The 19,208-nt window shown below is 38.3% G+C and overlaps 1 protein-coding gene across 3 annotated transcripts; it reads right to left on the reverse strand.

Annotated features, from left to right (window-relative positions):
* Positions 1-169: 169 nt before the first annotated feature.
* Positions 170-19,040, reverse strand: COCH (cochlin). 3 transcript variants are annotated; one of them, XM_074235381.1, is made up of 12 exons: positions 18,821-19,040; positions 18,279-18,333; positions 18,024-18,068; positions 14,321-14,477; positions 12,825-12,958; positions 12,248-12,310; positions 10,948-10,992; positions 10,706-10,853; positions 5,165-5,268; positions 4,013-4,239; positions 3,271-3,787; positions 170-1,298 (listed from the first exon to the last, which is right to left on the reverse strand). In XM_074235381.1, exons 2-12 carry the CDS (start codon positions 18,310-18,312, stop codon positions 1,123-1,125), a joined length of 1,650 nt encoding a protein of 549 aa, XP_074091482.1. In that variant the 5' UTR covers positions 18,313-18,333; positions 18,821-19,040; the 3' UTR covers positions 170-1,122. The 3 variants fall into 3 exon arrangements, with proteins under 3 accessions (XP_074091482.1, XP_074091483.1, XP_074091484.1); XM_074235382.1 differs by lacking the exon at positions 18,821-19,040 and adding an exon at positions 18,685-18,803; XM_074235383.1 differs by lacking the exons at positions 12,825-12,958; positions 14,321-14,477 and having other exon boundaries at positions 18,821-19,039.
* Positions 19,041-19,208: the final 168 nt, after the last annotated feature.

The following is a 19,208-nucleotide window of genomic DNA, read 5'->3' on the forward strand; positions in this document are numbered from 1 at the left end:
AACAGAGCTCTGGAGGATCACCCTTTCATAGTTTATTAGCCTGTTATTGTGTGTGCTTAAAAATAACATTTTTTTTGGTAATTTAGACTGATTTAATAGTGCCCATTTTTTTTTTCTCATCTCCCACACATCACTGAAACAATCCTATAAATAAGAGTGGGTTAGTACAGATTTTTAAATGTGTTTTTTTTATTGCTCAAACATCCAAACAATAATGTCTTATCCCTGTAGTTTCTAAGTTATTTGCTGTTTCTATGTTTTTCCTATGAGTTATCTTCAAGCAAAATGTTTACAATGTAAGATGAGTTTAAATCTTGCATAACTTTTTCATTTGTACATTAGAGATTTCTTCTAGGACTAGCTAATTTCCTTTAAACATATAAAAAATTAAGGATATAAATAGAAAAATACAAGGCACCTCCCCCCTTTCAGTGTAATAAGTTGCTAGTCATAAGTTATTACAAAAATGCACTATATAAAGCTTGATAAAGGATCCCCTTCCATGCTATTCATATGTCCTTAGTTTTACAGCCAATGAACATATACAGAAATGAATAAAATACCAAAAGATCCTTCTTGAGTGCATAATGTTAAAGAAACATCTACAAATGAGCAGAACATAAAATATCTGTTATGGCAACAAGTCAATTTTGGCAAGTACAGAGAAACTTAAGTACTTCTCTAATTAGGTTTCAATGTGTCTTTTTCATTTCTCATTTTAAACAGTTAACTTTTTCTTTTTGGAGGAAATACCTGCTTTTAGACAATTTGCAGTTAGCTTTTATTTGTGATAATTACCATTGAGGTTATAAAGATGATAGTTGACATTAGCAATAATCAATCTTTCCTAACCAAGATTTTGAGTTTTTTGCAAATAACAAATTTAGTACTTCCAAACATCTTGGATCTTATGCCAGTCATAAAACCATGAATGTAAAATGAATGGGTGTGTGTGTGTGTGTGTGTGTGTTTGATTAAATTGTTGGTGATTATTTGAAGATATCAAAATCTTTAGAATAATCTTTTTTGTATTAGATCCAAGTACTTTTATGTATTAAAACATCAGAGCATAAGCACTAGAGACCTTTATAACTTTTCCTTTTACTGTGAAAAATGTCACATTTACTGTTGTGATTCCAAGAAATCTCTGCAAATGCCTCTAATTATATCAATAGCTATCTGTTCTAATCCTGAAAACTCTCTTGTGAAGAAGGCATGAGTCTCCTTTGGTTCAGAGGCCATATCTTTCAGATCATCCAAAGGTGCCCAAGCCACACCAATTGAGTAGACAGTGATACCTATAGGGGAAATATTTCAAAATGAATTTAAGTCAAACTTGCTGATATATGCAGTCAATTTATGGTACACATTCAAAACTTGGTTTCACATTTTGTGTTCATGCATAGTTGCATAGGATAAACTACAGGACCAACTTCCGTGACCTCAAGCTTTCTGTCCCATGAACAGTCAAGTTACTTGGGGATACTGTGATTTAGATTGCTGGATCACAGATCAAACATGGAATACTGGAATACTTTTCCTGTAACTACGTTAATAAATGTTTATAGTGAACACTACCCTAAAACCAATAGCATTTAAATCAGTTTTTTGAAGGTCTACAGACTTTTAAGAGATATGCTATCATTGATATGGTTTCTTGTCTCCTGGTCATGCTTCTTACTATGATTAGATCGGTACCCTAATATCATTCTCTTATTCTTCTACCCTGTGTAAAAGAAAAAAAAATCCTCACCCTTTCATAAAAACATGCATAACAGTAAAAACAGGAAACTAAAGTAGTTGCTGAATTCCTTGACCTAGAACCTCATCCAGTTCAAGCTTCTTTGAATCATCCTTTCCCAATATGCAGGGAGAACTCAGATTTTTCTTAGAGCATCTCAGTGGAGATAAAATATAGGCAAATAATTGAATATTCAGTGAATTCATAATAGTCCGTGATAGTTTGTATCCATTAGTTATATTCTAGCTAAAAAGTCCCCAAAGTATATTTTCTGATTATACCTACCTGTTGTACCATCAAAAAGATGGACATTTTGGTGGCAAAGCTGAAAACATTATAGGTTTATGTAAAAATCATAATGCTTCCTAGTTTATTTTTTATTTTTGGCGAGGCAATGGGGTTAAGTGGCTTGCCCAAGGTCACACAGCTAGGTAATTTATTAAGTGTCTGAGACTGGACTTGAACTTGGGTCCTCCTGACTAAAGGTCCAGTGCTCTATCCATTGTGCTTCTTAGCTGCCCTTGCTTCCTAGTTTAAAATGGAAACATTTTCCTGTATCTCAAGGAAGATATATACTAGAAAAGTCTAGCTAGAGATGGGCAAGTGAAATGATAAACAGGAGAGCCTAAAAATTGAAGAGATGACTGAGAACTAATAAAGTAAATCTATGTTCTCTAAATTCAAGAATATTAGAGGGTTGGCTAGGTGGCGCAGTGGATAGAGCACCAACCCTGGAGTCAGGAGTACCTAAGTTTCAAATCCAGCCTCAGACACTTAATGATTACCTAGCTGTGTGGCCTTGGGCAAGCCACTTAACCCCATTGTCTTACCAAAAAAAAAAAAACAAAACCCTAAAATAATAAGAATGTTAGAATGACACAAACCTCTCTATGTTGATATTGATGACATTTATTTTACCATAGAGATAGATTTGGTATAGATTGAAAAAGGTTATTTAAGATCTAGATAAATCCATAGGTAGTAAAATTAATGCCAAGAAAGATGACCGTGCTGTTCTGCTTTTACATTGCTTTCAGAGACATACAAGTTTGAAGGGAAAACTTAAACATGGTCCAGAGTATGTCAGGCAGAATCTGAACCTGTGTTTTGTTGACTAAGATTGGCAACTTTGAACTACATCAAACTGTTTCTCTTAAAAGATATGTATAAGAATATTACATTGTATTCTTCCTTGAATATAAAAGTAAAAATTTTCATTAATTAAGATTAAATATTAATTTAAAATAACCTTGCTAATTTTTTATTTTATTTTTTTGTTTTTGAGGTTTTTGCAAGGCAAATGGGGTTAAATGGCTTGCCCAAGGCCACACAGCTAGATAATCATTGTCTGTGACTGGATTTGAACCCAGGTACTCCTGACTCCAAGGCCGGTGCTCTATCCACTACGCCACCTAGCCGCCCCTAATAACCTTGCTAATTAAGATGGAATCTTAGTAACACTATACCTAAATGAACGTTTCCTCAATTTTTTTTCCCCATCTTACCCAAGTAGGGGGCAAAAACATTACCTGCTTTATGAGCAGCAGCTGCAGGGGCTCTGACATCATCATAGGACTGCCCATCCGTTATAATTACAAGGAAGTTTTTGTTGGGTCCATCCCTCATTGGGCCAAATACATTTCTCACAGTGAAAGAAATAGCATCCCCAGTGGCAGTCCCACCACTCATGTAGCGGATATTCCGAATGACTGCCAAAACATTCTCTTTGGTGGTATAATCGGTGAAACTGAACTCTGTGCGCTGATCATAGGTGAACTGTACTGCAGCAATCTTGGCACCAATATCAGAGATCTCAAAGGTCTTGGCTATGTTGGAGACAAACTCAAGCATAAGACGGAAGTTACTGTCTCCTACACTACTGGAGCCATCAATCAGGAAAGCAATATTAACAGAGTTGTAGCAGGTCTTGCTACACATCATCTGCTCATGGGTACAGAGCTTCTGGACCAGTGGCTTCACATACTTGGTGGTGCCAAACCAACTTGGAATGTGGTAAGAGAAGAAACCATTGCTCCGACAGACAGCCTGACAAGTAGAACAAAACCCATCAGAGAAATCCTCAGGGAAACTCCAAAATTGTTTTTTCTCACAAAAAAAAAATGATCCAATTATGGGGAAAATACCATAAGCTTGTTCAAAACTTAACTGGAAAAGAAGAAAACTATTTCCCTAGAACAGTATTTGAAGTTTCAGTACCAAATCACCAATCTAAACTGACAGGACAGCCCTCCCCTCTCCCAATCACCTTACCTTGTCAACAAAGCCAACATCCTGAACCATCCCCAGTTCTTCAGGTATGGGTTTGGCCACAGAGACAATGAATACATTAACACCAAATTCTCTGGCCACAATGCCAGCTTCCTCTATGTCATCAGAGGGCCAGCCATCAATGAAGACAACCACCACCTTTGGAATGCCTTTTCTCACTCCGTTGTCTGCTGAGAAAAATTTCTGAGCTGTGTGCTTTAAGGCTTTTCCTAAGATTGAAAGGAAAGTACATACTGAAGCAGCCTTCACCAACTGAAGGAACTGATTATCCAGTTACTTGTATCACAGTCTGTCTCTTCTCTTCCTGACTGATGGAGGTAGTTTAATTACTTCCAAAAGACTGCCCTTCAGTCAATTTAATTTTTAAAATTTTATTAAGTGCCTATTATATATGTTCTAGCCTGAACAAAGCTCATGCATGCTCTTTAGAATATGCATTATTCCCATACCACTTCTCATAAATAAGCCTTACTTATTTCAGAGTAATCTTTTATAGTAACACGTAAAATCCTTTGTCCCAATAAGCAAATGACCAGTTAGTTATCCTAAAGTGCTCAATAAAAGTCTATGGAGCAGTTTACAACTAAAACCCTGGCTCATGTTTTTTGAGGCAAGCGTTGGCCCCTCATAATTCTAGTGCCATTCCTCCTTCAATTATTTCCTATTTATTCTTTATCTTGTCATGTATATATTTGTTTTCTTTCCCCTTAGATTGTAAACTCTTTGGGGTGGCGGAGGGGAGAGCTTCTTTTTGTATTCCTGCAGAGGCATACACATCTTTGTTGATTGACCTGTACAGATATAGATAATTACATACTCCTCTTTCAGGGCTGGAGAAAAACAAATAGCAGGAAGAATATTCAGTGATTGTGGTTGTGGCAAAAATGATAATACCAAAAATAATTTATAGAATTAGTGCCTTATAGATTATTAAACTTGCTTTCTTCTGTACACTGGAGAGATGTATGCATGACATGTAACCTAATGACTGTGAACATTCTAAAGAAAAATCCTCAAAGTTGTAAAACAATTTTTTTATCCAAAAAATATTTTGTGACATTTTGTCACAATTGAAAGATGATTTCTCATTGTTACTCAAAAATCCCTATGTCCTGCAACTAAGAGTCTACTCACCTGTATTGGAATTGCCCCCTCTGAAACCCACTTCCTTTATGGCAAACAAAACATCTTTGGCTGAGGTAAAGTTTTTCAGAAAAAATTCAATTTTGGGATGTTCACTAAGGAAAACAAGACAAAAGTTATTCCCAAAAGAATAAATGAAAATATATTCTGAATCTCCTAAATGACTAATAGCAATTTAAATAATACATATGTATGTTATTTCATTTGATTCTCTAAACAGCCCTGTGAGTTAGGTGCCATTATTATCTCCCATCTTACAAATGAGAAAGCGGACTAGGTCCCATAGCTAGTAAAAGTATCAGGAAGTAGCATTCAAACTCATCCATGTTAACTACGACACCTAAGCTACCTAAGCTATTCTAATGTAATTTAAATGTAACTTTAGAGGGGCGGCTAGGTGGCTCAGTGGATAGAGCACTGGCCCTGGAGTCAGGAGTACCTGAGTTCAAATCTGGCCTCAGACACTTAATAATTACCTGTGTGACCTTGGGCAGGTCACTTATCCCTATTGCCTTGCCAAAAAAAAACACCCCAAAAAACCTAAAAAAAAATGTAACTTTAATTAGGCAACACAGATGGAAGATAAAGACCCCCTGGTGCTTATTATTGGAGATAGAAATGTTAGTAATTAGGCAGTTAAGGTTTCAGAGTCCAGGGCTCTAGTTGGAGTAGGTAAAAATCGACCCCCAAGCCAAATCTATCCTTTTTCATTCTGTCCTTTTGAGTTTCTTTTTTTAGGTTTTTGCAAGGCAATGGGGTTAAGTGACTTATCTGAGGTCACACAGCTAGGTAACTATCAAGTGTCTGAGGTCAAATTTGAACTCAGGTCCTCCTGGCATCAGGGCCGGTGCTCTATCCATTATGCCACCTAGCTGCCCCATTTTGATTATCTTTGCCTCTATTCTCCATTTGCACAGATTATTGATAATCATTCAAAAGCTTTGCTGTTTTTTCCCATAATGACATTTTTATTGTAATCCTGACCATTGTCAACATAACATTTCAATATAGAAAGAACAAGAGGCTTACTTAATTTATGGCATTAATGATTGAAAGAGAAGAACCACCAACATTTTGTTTCCCAGCTCTACTGCTGGCAAAATTTGAATCACTTAACATTTAAAAATTAAAGAAATTAATTTAGCCCTTCTTTAAAACTCCAGATTATAACCATCCCTTCTGAATCCCTACCCCCAGACCATGGGCAGCTGTGGCCTCCATCAGCTTTCTCACTTTTAGGTGGGCCTCATCCAAGTAGTAGGTTGAATGGTTGCCATAGTAACAGGTGTTTGTCTACTTGAAATTCATAATCAAATAGGTGTCAAGGACTGGGAAAGATAAGGAAGAAGATCTGTAATCCTGGTTTATGAAGTGGAAGGTTTTAATGTAAAATCTAAGCTTAAGAGGATGAACACTAAGTTGAAGGCACAAATAATTATATCTTAGAGTGGCGGCTAATTCACCAATGACCCATTGAAGAGACACAGAGGAGTGGAAAAGCTCAAAAGTTCATTTCTAATCTCTTAAATTGCTATGCATTTTAAAGATTAGTCAAATCTATCAAGGTTATGAATTCTGGGATTGGTCTAGCTCTCAGAGATGGCCAAAGTTTATACTTGGATGATTCCATGCCTCTATAGTTTCCATTTATGCACTGGCATGTGGACCTTCCTAGCCTCCAATTTGGCAGTCCTAGAAATGCAAAAGCTTTGTATTTATTATTTTTATTTATCTTCGTATTTATTTGGAAAAACAGATTCTGCTCTAATACCTCATTGTAGCGTGGAAGTCATAATGGATTCTTTAAGGCTATGGCAGTATAATATATAGTACAAGGGCAATGGTATTAACACTGAGATCAGAGGATCAGGATTCACATCCTGCCTCTATCACTGACTACCTGGATGACCTTGGGCAAGTCATTTCAAGCTCTTTGGGCCTCAGTTTCCTCATCTATAAAATAAGAATTTTAGATTATTGTTGTATGGTTATTTCAGTTGTGTCCAACTCTTCCATGACCCACTTAGCAAATATGCATGAGTGGTTTGTCATTTGTTTCTCCAGCTCACTTTACAGGTGAAGAAACTGAGGCAAATAAGATTTAAATTACTTGCCTAGTGCCCCATAAAGAATGTCTAAGGCCAGATTTGAACTCAGGAAGATAAATCTTCCTAACTCCAGTTCTGGAACTCTCACCCAGTGCATGAGTACTTAAGAGAAATGGTAATTATCCCAATTCCCTATAATTTCATCAAAAATGAATCATACCTTGATTTCTCTTTAATGACAGGGTTACTATCAATCACAGAAATTACCTGATATACAGTTGACCTAGATTTTACCAAAGCATTCAATAGAATCATGATTTCAAGTGAGAAGGGACCTCCCAGGTCATCTAATATAAGCAATACCTAAACAACATACCCAAGTGTGATCAGCCTTTGCCTTAGAGATCCCAGATGCCATCCAGTCCAACCTCTACCTTTTGATAATAATGTCTGTCCATCATCAATTAAAGTTACATTTTTTAGGTTTTTTTTTTTTGGAAAGCAATGGGGTCAAGTGTCTTGCCCAAGGTCACACAGGTAATTATTAAGTGTCTGAGGCCCAATTTGAACTCAGGTACTCCTGACTCCAGGCCGGTGCTCTATCCACTGTGCCACCTAGCCGCCCCTCTGTCCATCATTCTTGAAGAAAGCCATATCAGGTAGGTTGATATCATGACAAGCAAGGGAATTAGATTTGAGTGAGGGAGAGATGTGCTAAGTCACTAGTCTCACTTTCACCTCCAGAGTCACCTGGGTCCAGTGGCCAGGTATGAATCAGGATGACTGGAGATGGCCCTGGATGCAAGGCAATCAGGGTTAAGTGACTTGCCCAAGGTCAGATAATGTTGAGTCTGAGGTGGGATTAAAGCTTCCAATCTCCTGACTTCAAGGTCTGCTGCCTCCAAGGCCAGTGCTCTATCTACACCACCTAGCTGGCATATAGATAAGGCATGAGGAGATCAAGTGATTTGCCAGGTTCTCACAGGTAGGACACATTAGAGATGCCTTTGATTTTTAGGTTCAATGACTCCATAGCTAGTGTCCTTTTCATTTATCTCATGCTGTCTATTGACCTGAAGATCCCTGCAAAGAAGGAAGGAGTCTCCTGTTTCCCAAGGCAGCATTTTTTTTTAAATAAAAGTTCTTGCTAAATTTGCTTTAATACAACTTTAACCCATTACTTCCAATTAGGACAATACAGAGCAAATGTCAAAACCTTTCAATTCCTTAAAAATAGGTATCATGTCCTTTTCTCTGCCAAATAATTTCTTCTTTCTTGGTTCTCTCACTAATCTTCATGAGCCCAACACTCTTCATCATTCTAGTTGCATTTCTCTTTCGTTCACCAATGTTCATTCTAAATATAGAAGCATGATATTCCAGATATAGTCTAACTAATCTGAATGCACCTGTACCTTGGCTCTAGATACCATGTGTCTCTGAATGAAGTCTCAAGAGTTCGTTGGCTTTCTTAGCTTTCCTATTATTTACTTGTATTGAGTTTGTAGTTCTCTAAAACCCCTAACTCTGAGGTTCTCAGTCTTTTTGTTTTCCTCTGACAGTCTGGTAAAGCCTTTCTCAGAAATAAGTTTTTAAATTCCCAAAATGAAATATGGAAAATTACAAAGGAAACCAATTATTGAAATAGTTATCAAATTATTTTATTTTATTATTATTTTTTAAGACTGATTCTCCCTATCTTGTCCAGACTGGAAGTGCAAAGGCTTCTTACAGACTAAATCCTACTACTAATCATCATGGAAGCTTTGATCTGTTCTGTTTCTGACCTGGGTCATGTCACCTTTCATTATGGAATTTGGCCACCTCCTCTTGGAGCTCACTATATTGGTGCTAGATGTATGGAGACCCAATCAGCATACTTACTGCAGCTCAGAATTCCCAAACTCAACTAATTCACCAGTCTCAACTTCACCAGTAACAGGAATTATGTGTGTATGCTATCTTGCAGTTTTCAAAATAGATATTTAAAAAAACAAGTTTACACATCCCTTCCTTAGACCTTTTTCATAAGAACTTTTATCTAATCATACTTCTCTACTTTGACAAAGACTCTTGCAATATTTTTTGTCCATAAGATGGAAGAGTACAGACTAGAAAGCTAGTATGGCAAGATAGGTTGAATATATAAAATAATAAATAACAAAATAATGTGACTATATTAAAATCTAAGTAGTAGAGATTAACAGATCACTGTCACCCTCAGAAATCTCAGTGAAATGACTGAAGATCTGTGACCCTTATCTAAGCAGTTTAACATTTTTTAATCAATGTCTTCAATTAAGTCATAAATAACATGCTCATTGAATTTGCCAATTCTTTAAAGTCAATTTGAGTAGTTAATATATTAGATCACAGATATGACATCCAAAATATATCTTGATATGCCAGAATTAAGGGCAGAATCGAATAAAATAAAATTCAATAGGGGTAAGTAGGAGTAAAATTCTATATCTTTTAAAAATCAGCTTTGGGGAGGCTAGGTGGCGCAGTGGATAAAGCACCGGCCCTGGAGTCAGGAGTACCTGGGTTCAAATCTGGTTTCAGACACTTAATAATTACCTAGCTGTGTGTCCTTGGGCAAGCCACTTAACCCCATTGCCTTGCAAAAAACAAAATCAGCTTCATCAGAGTCTTCTCATTTAGGGTTTAAATCATTTTTTATAATTGGTCTTAATGATAATAGTTGAAAATCATACCTATATTCAACTAAATGCAATTAATATTAAGTATAGATTTCTCTTAGCTAGAAATCAAATATCCTCATATATGAATCTAATGATAGACTGGAATTATTGAAGTATGAGAGAAAAATATCTAGTACTCATAAGATAACAAGATGGTCAGATATATGAACACACCTGATAGTATGGGAAGCAAACAAATCATGTACAACACTGTGAAGAAACTGGAGGTTTTTAACACATACACACACACACACACACACACCCAAAGGCCTACATACATACATACATACATATATATATATATATATTTCCTCTGACACAGTGCTTAGCACACAAAGAAGTGTTTAAGAAATCCTTGTTGACCCACTGACTCTTGAAATTACTTTGAATTACTATGGACAATCTTTGTATTTACTTATTTGCATGTATATAGTGCAAATGTGTGTGTGTGCGTGTGTATATACACACACGTATATATCTACATCCATCTCTATATTTATATTTTGTATATGTATATATATGTATATAAAATGCAGAGTAATACAAACATGCACACGCAATTTGTATTCCCCCCCAAGGTAAACTCCTTAAAGGCAGGGGCTATTTTGTTTTTGTCATTGTATATCTAGTGTCTAGAATAGTTCCTCGTATAAAGGAGGAACTTCACGAATGTTTGAAGAATTTATTTGACTGCCCACAGTCCTTCATCTATGGTTTCCAATTTTGAGAGGTCATTTGTTCTATCATTCAAGTCTCCTGACATTTTGAAATAGAAGTACCTGGCTTGAACAAGTCCCACATGCGGTCCTTCTGTTCCAATCCCCAACATCAGAGCCACTTTTCCAACAAAGTTCTTCTGTAAGTTAAATCTGCGCTGTCCAATATTAAAGCTTCCATCAATCAGAAAGGCAATATCTGCCTTACAATCTGCAAAAAACCCCAAAACAAGTAAGTTCAATCAGCAGTCCTAGAAAGACAAGAACTAAGTCTGGATGAAGTTAAAAGTCTTAGCTCAACTTACCTTTGTTACCAGCCTTTTTGTCAGGTGTCTTCTTCTGTCGTTTACCTGCAACACAGGAAGCACCCAACACTATGACCAAAAGGAGGGAAGAAAGTTCCAAAGTGGAAAACTGAAGCAAAGAGAGGCATCAATATAAAGACCATCCTTCTTAAACAGATTAATCTATTTTTTTGGATTACTTTCAGAAGCAATATCTCCACTAAAGAAACTAGAAATCAGGAAGCAATATTTCCACCAAACAAATTAGAGGAAGTCAAGTCCCTAAAGTTTAGCTTGCTGTATCTCCAATCCAGAGAGATAGAGACTTCTAGAGATAATTAATTCCTGTTAAGGCCAATGAGAAGACTTTGATAAAGAGGTTGGAGACCTTGTCAGGAGGGAGAAAAGCAAAAGAAACGATCTCATTTTCACTTCTCTGAGATTGAATTTTCTCAACTGAAAAATGAAGAAGCACATTGTAAACTTTAAGGCATAATTTTATGGGAGTTTTTATTATCATTGTTATTTCTTCTCTCAAATTCTTTCATTTCCCTTTTATGGCTTTAAATCTATAAAAGTCTTAGTAATCCTTCAACAAATCAAGCAATTATGAAACTCCTGATATGTATTACACCTGTGGCACAAAGAATAAAATAATTCCTGGTCTGAAGGATTTTAAATTCTTCTGGAAAAATATAACTTATACATAAATATTAAGTGCAAAGTAATTTCATAAAAACTAACATCTGGGAAGGTGAAAACCTCTACTATAATAAATTTAACAATGTTAATTAACTAGTCAACAATGATGAATTTAGACAATTGAATAAGGGTATTCCATGGCTTCTTTTTCTTTACCTAGGAAGAAAAGTCAAGGAGAATATGGTGAAAGAAAGGATTTCATGGTCATAGGTTTAGAGCTATTTAGAAACCATTGAGTCAAAAAAAAAAAGAAACCATTGAGTCCAACACTTTTATTTTACAGACAGAAACTGAGGTTCAGAGAGTGAATGCCTTAGTCACACAGGTAGTAAATAATAGAGGCATGGTTAGAATTCATGCCTTAAGACTACAAATCACTACTTTTTAACTGCACTAGGAGCTCACAACACACTTGCTTCTTCTACTGGATAAGACCAAGGAGTGGTGATATAGTGAACAGTCATTTAATGCAACAACAAAATCCAATATATTTGTTTAACAGCTCTTTAACATCATGACAAACAATTAAAAGGCTGATTGACTCTCAATTATTAAAATAGACTTATTTCCACTTTTCAAATTTTGAGAAGATTGAGAAGATAGATTCCATGCTTCATACCTGCTGGTGGACGTGCTGTGGACACTGCCCGTCCTGTGGCTTCCAGAGCTCCACTTTTGCCTTCTGTTAATAAAAGACAATTGATTTTTTCATCCCTTTGTCATCACCATAAGAGGTTAAGGAATATAGTTCAGGACTAAGACCGAGAAGGATCCAGGGCTGGTAAACCCTGAAAGTTGATTGCCCATGGGAACAAACTGTGACCTTTCATCTGTGAAAGGCCAAACCTGACCCTCATTGAACAGCAGGAAAACAAATCTCACTAGTTTCCAAGTCTACTGTTATTTATCTAGTTGGTCTATATTTCTACTAACACTGAGCCAGTCCTCTAAAATCAGATGGAAAAAGTAAAAAGATGCAGAAGTTAAAAAACAAACAAACCTCTTTTCTCCTTTCACACACTTTCTACCAGAATGAGCAGCAGATCAGATGATACAATAACTGACATCAATTGATGACTTCAGTCTTTGGGACAAACAACATAACTAAAGATGCTGACTTTTAAGAAAGGTAGACAATGTTTCTGCCCTAGTGCCACTTTTTTGTTTTCAAAGAAAAGGAAGCTAGTTGCACCTACTGGACACTGTGAAAGATGAGGACCATCGGGTCAGGGTTTGAGACTGGATGCCATTGGAAGCTACTGAAGAATAGTTTTCCCGGCCAGGTAGACCATAGACCCGCACAGCCCCTCCTGAGCTGGTGATTACCCCCCTGAAACATAATAATAATAATAATAATGATAATAATAATAATAATAATAATAGGTTGAGCAGCAATTAAAACTCACATCTGAGATCATAGGATCATAGATTTGGAGCTGGAAGGAACCTCAGAGATCTACTCCAACCTTCTCATTTTATAGATGGGGAAACTGAGCCTCAGAGAAGTAAAATGACTTGTCCAGTAAGTAGAAGAGTCAGGATTTGAACCTAGATCCTCAGACTACATATCGAGCACCAGAGGATATTTTCCAAAACCTTTATAATAGCTCTCTGGACTGGACCACAGCACCCTTGCATCTAAGTTAAAAGGCAAGATGATGGAATGGAAAGACTTAAGAGTCAGAAGCCCTGAGTTTTAGTGATGACCCTGATGTTTACAAGTCATGTGGCCATGAGAAAATTACTCAACCTCTCCACACCAGAGTTTTTTCATGAGTGAAACAGAGGAAAATAATGCCTGTACTACCTACTTTTTTGAGGTTATACAGCATAAATAAGGAGTTTTATTATCTGCATATTTGATAGGCATTGTGACATAGAAAAAAATGGTACCATTCAGGAAAAACTCAGTTTAAGACCTGCCTCTGACCATGGGGAAGTCACTTAACTTCTGTAGGTCTCAGTTTCCTCATCTGTAAAATTCAGGATCTATCTTACAAAGTTATTGTGATATTTAAATGAGGTAACAAAAGTAAATGCAAATGACAGTTACTATTTATCATGAGGCAAGGAAATTCGTGTCTCACTAATTCAGACAAAGGAGCCATCTAAAGATTCTCTCAATGTCTGTGTCTTATTTGTTTCAGCTGTTTAGAGTTGAAATAAACTATCTCTGGGGAAATATTCCCTCTTAATTTCTTGGGTACCAATAGGCATAAACGGGAGTGGGGGACACTACTTTCTGATTATTTCTCAGAACTATCGTGTTCATAAATATCTCGATAGAACCTTCCAAGATGTGCCCTTGAACCACAGGATTCTGGACTTTGTTAAAAATAAATTAACAGGGCCATAGTCATTCTTCAGCTTACCATCACTATAGGGAACTACATCAAATTTTAGAATAAAAGGAGCCCCACAATAGAAGGGACCCCAACAGGAAATAAAATCTGTCTTTTAGTCAAGATGACCATGTCAGGAGGATATTGCTTCTTTTTGTTTTTAAAGCTCTTTAAAAAGCCTCCCAATTATTTTTTTCATTTTGTTTTATTCCTTTTAAGGTTTTGAGGTTAGGCAAGAATGCTTTAAAAAGTTGGTTATCTCCTACAACTAAAATTGGCAAAAGTAATAATGTGACAGTAGGAGATGGATAAAACAGTCATTCCTGCTCTGATGTGATCACTAGGCTTACCTGTGAATAGCAGCTCCACAGATGCTTGAAAGAGAAGCATAGACTATGTTCCCAAAGACATAGAAATCTCGGAGAAGACACCCCCCTGGGCAAAGGACATCAGCTTTCTCCTTCCTGATATCAAGTCCTCTTGTAAAGCATGTGATAGCAATAGGAGCTAAAGAAAAAGAAGGGGATACAACCAGCCCCATGATTTCTTTGTAGTCACTATTTTTCTACGCCCTTTTTTTAGTCCAGAAATAACTGAACTTTGGCTAAGCTTGGTCCCTAAGAAAAGATAAGAGAAGGTACAACTCTGCTGATTTTTTTTGGTTTCATTTTGTCAGAAATGGTGGGTGAGTAATGTAAAGTATTAGACTTTGAATATGCTAGCTAATTTTGCCAATTTTTAAAAACTCATTTAATTTTGCTGAAAGGTACAAAACTCTGGGAGAGGGAAGGAAGAGGGAAACTTTGAGAAATATGGGTTATATAAAAACAAAAAAATCAATAAAATTATTGTTTTTAAGGGAATTTAGAGGAGAGGAGGAAGGATACTTAGGGAATGTAGAAGAAATAAAAACTATATCAATAAAATGTTTTTAATACATATTTTGGCTTAGTTCTCTACTAAAGTTTAGATTTTTAGTAAGGTCAAGTAGTACCTTCCCCAAGTTATGAGTCTCTTCTGTTATAAAAATTCTGATCTGTGTATTTTTTTTTTTAGGGCTGGTTTAAAAATCATGGACAGATGTGTTCAGGATGACCTAAAAACTTTGGTCCAAGATAAAGCATTATTAGTCATAAAAATGGACAGTCTTAACTTTTATAAAAGTGGAAAATTTACAAATTCTATTTTGCAAGTGTAACCTTCAAAAGATTACATAAATAAAATTGTTTTTCAATGATTCTACAACTAAATGTTTATATGTAGACAATCTGAACAAGAAATCGGGTAGTGCTCTGGTTTTAAATTACTATTTCTATAACTACTCCCAGAAACTGTATACACATATTAAAAAAAAAAAAGCTAACCAACTCTATGTATTTATATAAGTCAAATAATAAATAAAATTTTCTTCTCTAACATGAAACAGAGAGTTGTAATAGGGCATAAGGATGGAGGGCTAGTCTTGGGATTTTAGAAGACCTAGGTTCAAGTCCTATCATTGACACATATTTTCACTAGAATCATAGACAAGTCCTTTAATCTCTCAATTCCCAAGCAACTTTCTAAGATCTGTATGAATTAGAGACGAGTTGCTGCTCAGGACTGGCAAATGGGTTTCCATTCAAAGCATTCTGAGCCTCTAGACCAGGGATGGGGAACCTTTTTTCTACCAAGGACCATATGGATATTTATAACATCATTTACTTGACCTATCGGGTCAAACATTTAATTAATACATCCCTTAAAAAGCTTCTAGATTTATTGAATTATGAATCCTACCTGGGGTTACTGTGGGAGTGTCAGACCATGGGCCTTTTATTGTTGGCAGACCAGATATTCCCCAACCAGCTCAAGTCTAAGTCTAGACTCTAGAATCTAGAGGCAGCTAGGTGGCACAATAGAGACAATGTTGGACTCAGAGTAGAGAAATCGTGAATTCAAATGTGACTTCAGAAACACAGTTAATGTGACCCCATCTGTAAAATGAGGTGAATACTAGTGCCTATCTTCCAGGGTTATTGTGAGGATAAGATGAGATGATATTTGTAAGCTGCTTTGCATATTATAAAGTGCTATATAAATGCAAATTATTATTATACTGATTAAATTGCAGGTCTAGGTCAAAAATATGATACAAAAATCATGCTCCACATGATATATGAAAAAAAATCACCATCAAGAAAAATATCAGGAATGCAAGAACAACTTTTTAAACTTGCTAAAATACAAATTGAAAAACTTATGTAAATATCACATTTAGAATGAATGGTAGCCAGTGATGTATCACATGTATGCAACTGAGAAATTTCAACAACAGATTCTGTTAAATTTACACTAGAGATAGTTCTATTAAAATATGTACATGGTTTTTAGGGTCAATAATGCTCAATTTAGTACTGTACATTCTTCAGCATTCTTTGGAAAATCTGCCAAGACCTCTTGGATCTAGAATTAAGAAGTAAAAGTCTTCCCATAAGGAGGTTTAACCAGGACATAAGAAAACACTGTCCTAGCAAAGATTCATATCAAATGCTACTTTATTAGCAAGAGAAAATGAATGTTCTTACACAAGAATCCAATAGTCTCAAAGAGACTTATCTCACTGATGTCATATAATTAGACTGGAAATCATCATCTTTTACATGTTTCGAGAGGGAGAACAAAATTTGATCAAAATTCTCTATCTCCCACCATCCTTTCTAACCTCACTGTTACCTCACAATACTTATCTTTCTTGAAGGAAACCAAATAATAATACATTTATAAACTGAATCCCATTTGTAAAATCCGGTAACAACAAAATTCCAAACAAACCAAAAAATTCCAAAAACACAAGGTTAGAAAAATATATTTTCTATAGTATGATATTTATCCCAAAGGGTTACCTCTAGACGGAAGACAAATAAATGAAGGTTGATTGCAATTTGTGCCCCACCTGACCCATGCTGTACACTCCCACTGGAACCCAGTTTTGAGGCAGAGTTGAGATAGGCAGTCAGTAGATTCTATGTTACAATCCATAAAAGGAGATAACTTTTTCCTCATTCTGACTTAAGAAAATCAAAACACCTAAAATTGGAAGGGGTCTATCGCCTAACAAAATTCTATCTACAACACCGATGACAGCTTCTATTTGAACACCTCTAGCAGTGAGAAACTCTACTTCACCTGGCAGCTTAGTCTATTTCTTAAAGCAAATTTTTCACTATACTGAACCGAACCAAAACCAAACTCTCTAAAATTTCAACCCATTACTTCTAGTTCTATCCCTCGAATTTAAGGAAGAAATCGAATAAATGTTCAGGACAACATTTCAAGTACTTCAAGATGACTATTCCCTCCTCTCATCTTCCACGTCCCTCCTCAATTTCCACCGTTAGGATACATACCCTCATTTCTACAACTGACCCTCTTAAAGATGGTTTCCAGTGCCTTCACCATCACTATTGTCCTAAATAGGATTGTTTCAGCTTCTCAATATCCTTTTGAATGTGGGACCAGAGGTTAAGTGGTCCTTCTGATTTGACTTAAGACCATCATCTCTCTGGAGACTTGCCTCTGGTACATCTCAATCGTCAACTTTTTTTTCAGTGAACTTTTTAGAGCTCTCCACCCCCCAGTTCCTTAACACTTACCTTCTCCATCTTAGGGCCCCAGGTGGAGGAACCACCCCTAGAGCAGCAGGGCTGGGAGAAAGAACCCCTGAGTACTGAAAAAGTGGCAGAACTGGAAGTACGACCCTATTGGGAACCACAGGACCAACTAAGGTGTAGGTTGAACGAGCTTCAAAACAAGTACAGAGGCAGATATTCCGATAAGGTGAGCAAATTGGTAAGCAGCCTCAACACGCTCGTTTCTTTCCTTTCCCCCCCAAGACAACCCTTGGGTAATTCATTCCTCCCAAAAGGCTGGCTGGCTTAAGGAGGTTCAAGGTCAGGTCCTGGGGATTGGCTCGGGCTCCTGCGCATCGCTCCCACTGAGAGACCGGAGTGGTGTCAGCCCCCCACTGCAGCCCACATCACCCCATTGCCTCTGGCCAGAGGCTGAACTCACCGGCACCCTCGCAGCTCACGGGTCCCGGCAGGAAGAAGTAGCCACCTGTACAAAGGAGAGAAGGAGTCCTGGAGAGCAGCCGCGGCTCAGGGCTCTCTCCCCTTGCTTCTTCCCATGCCACTAGCCTGCCGAAGTCAAAGCAGAGGCTGGAAGCAACCTCGGGACTGGGTATCGGGGAAAGGGGGAAAGAATGAGAGGTGGAGGGACTCTGGGAGACAGGACTGAGGGGGCACTGATAACCCGCGAGTTACTCACCGAGGCAGAGAACGGAGATCCAGGCCGGGGACATGGTGGTCCGGGATGTTCAGACCTGGAAGGACAGAGCAGAGCAGGGATTTCTGTGCGTTACCATGGCTCCCGAAGGACAGCCTCAGAGCACTCCGAGGACCTCTCCCCCTAGGGCGGCCCCCACCCAGACCACCTCAGCCTCTGCCCACCCCGAACCTCCGGGCTCCGCTCTGCCCACGCTGCCGCAGCTCCAGGGATTTGGGGTCTCCCCCTGCCCCCCTCGCTCAGCTGCCCGGAGTGCTCGGGACTCCTTCGCAAATCCCGACTCCATTAGGCTGCAAGGGAGAGGAGGGGGCGGCTGGCTCTGCCAGTTAGGGGCTCGTCTACCTTCCGTGGAAGGTGCAAAATCCAGAGCCTGCGGATTATAACGGACCTGGAAGAAACTGGGCGGGGATGGAGGGGAGGCACCCAGGTTAGGCAAGGGGGGACCCGACGTGGAGGCAGGGAGGTAGGCAAGGGAGAAAGAAAGCGGGCGGACGGACGGACGCCGCAGACACACGCTTCTTCACCTGCTCGGGTGCTCCCAGGTCCGGTGTGCACCAGTGCGGAGAGCCCCGGCGCCCGGGTCCGCTATAAAGAGTCTTCTGCGCGCATGGGCACTGGGCCGGGGGCAAAGAGGGGATAGAATTGGGGGAGGGCCTTGAGGGGAAGGAGGGGGCTGCGTGGGGGAGCTGGGATGCCCCTCGGGACTGGGCGGCGGCGGCAACGCCAGCCTGGTCCCCCCAGCTCTGTCTCCTCCCTCTTACCCTGGGGACTTGCCCGCGGTGAGGCCAGGCCGGAGGCGCCTACTGGCCGCGGGGTGCCCAGTAGCCCGGGGAGCCCAGGGGGCTCAGGCAAGGGTCACCTGGCCTGGGCCCATCCTCCCTGCTGGGCAAGTCGGACATAAGGAGCCAGCTA

Source organism: Macrotis lagotis, chromosome 4 (assembly GCF_037893015.1).
Source record: "Macrotis lagotis isolate mMagLag1 chromosome 4, bilby.v1.9.chrom.fasta, whole genome shotgun sequence".
Taxonomy (NCBI): domain Eukaryota; kingdom Metazoa; phylum Chordata; class Mammalia; order Peramelemorphia; family Peramelidae; genus Macrotis; species Macrotis lagotis.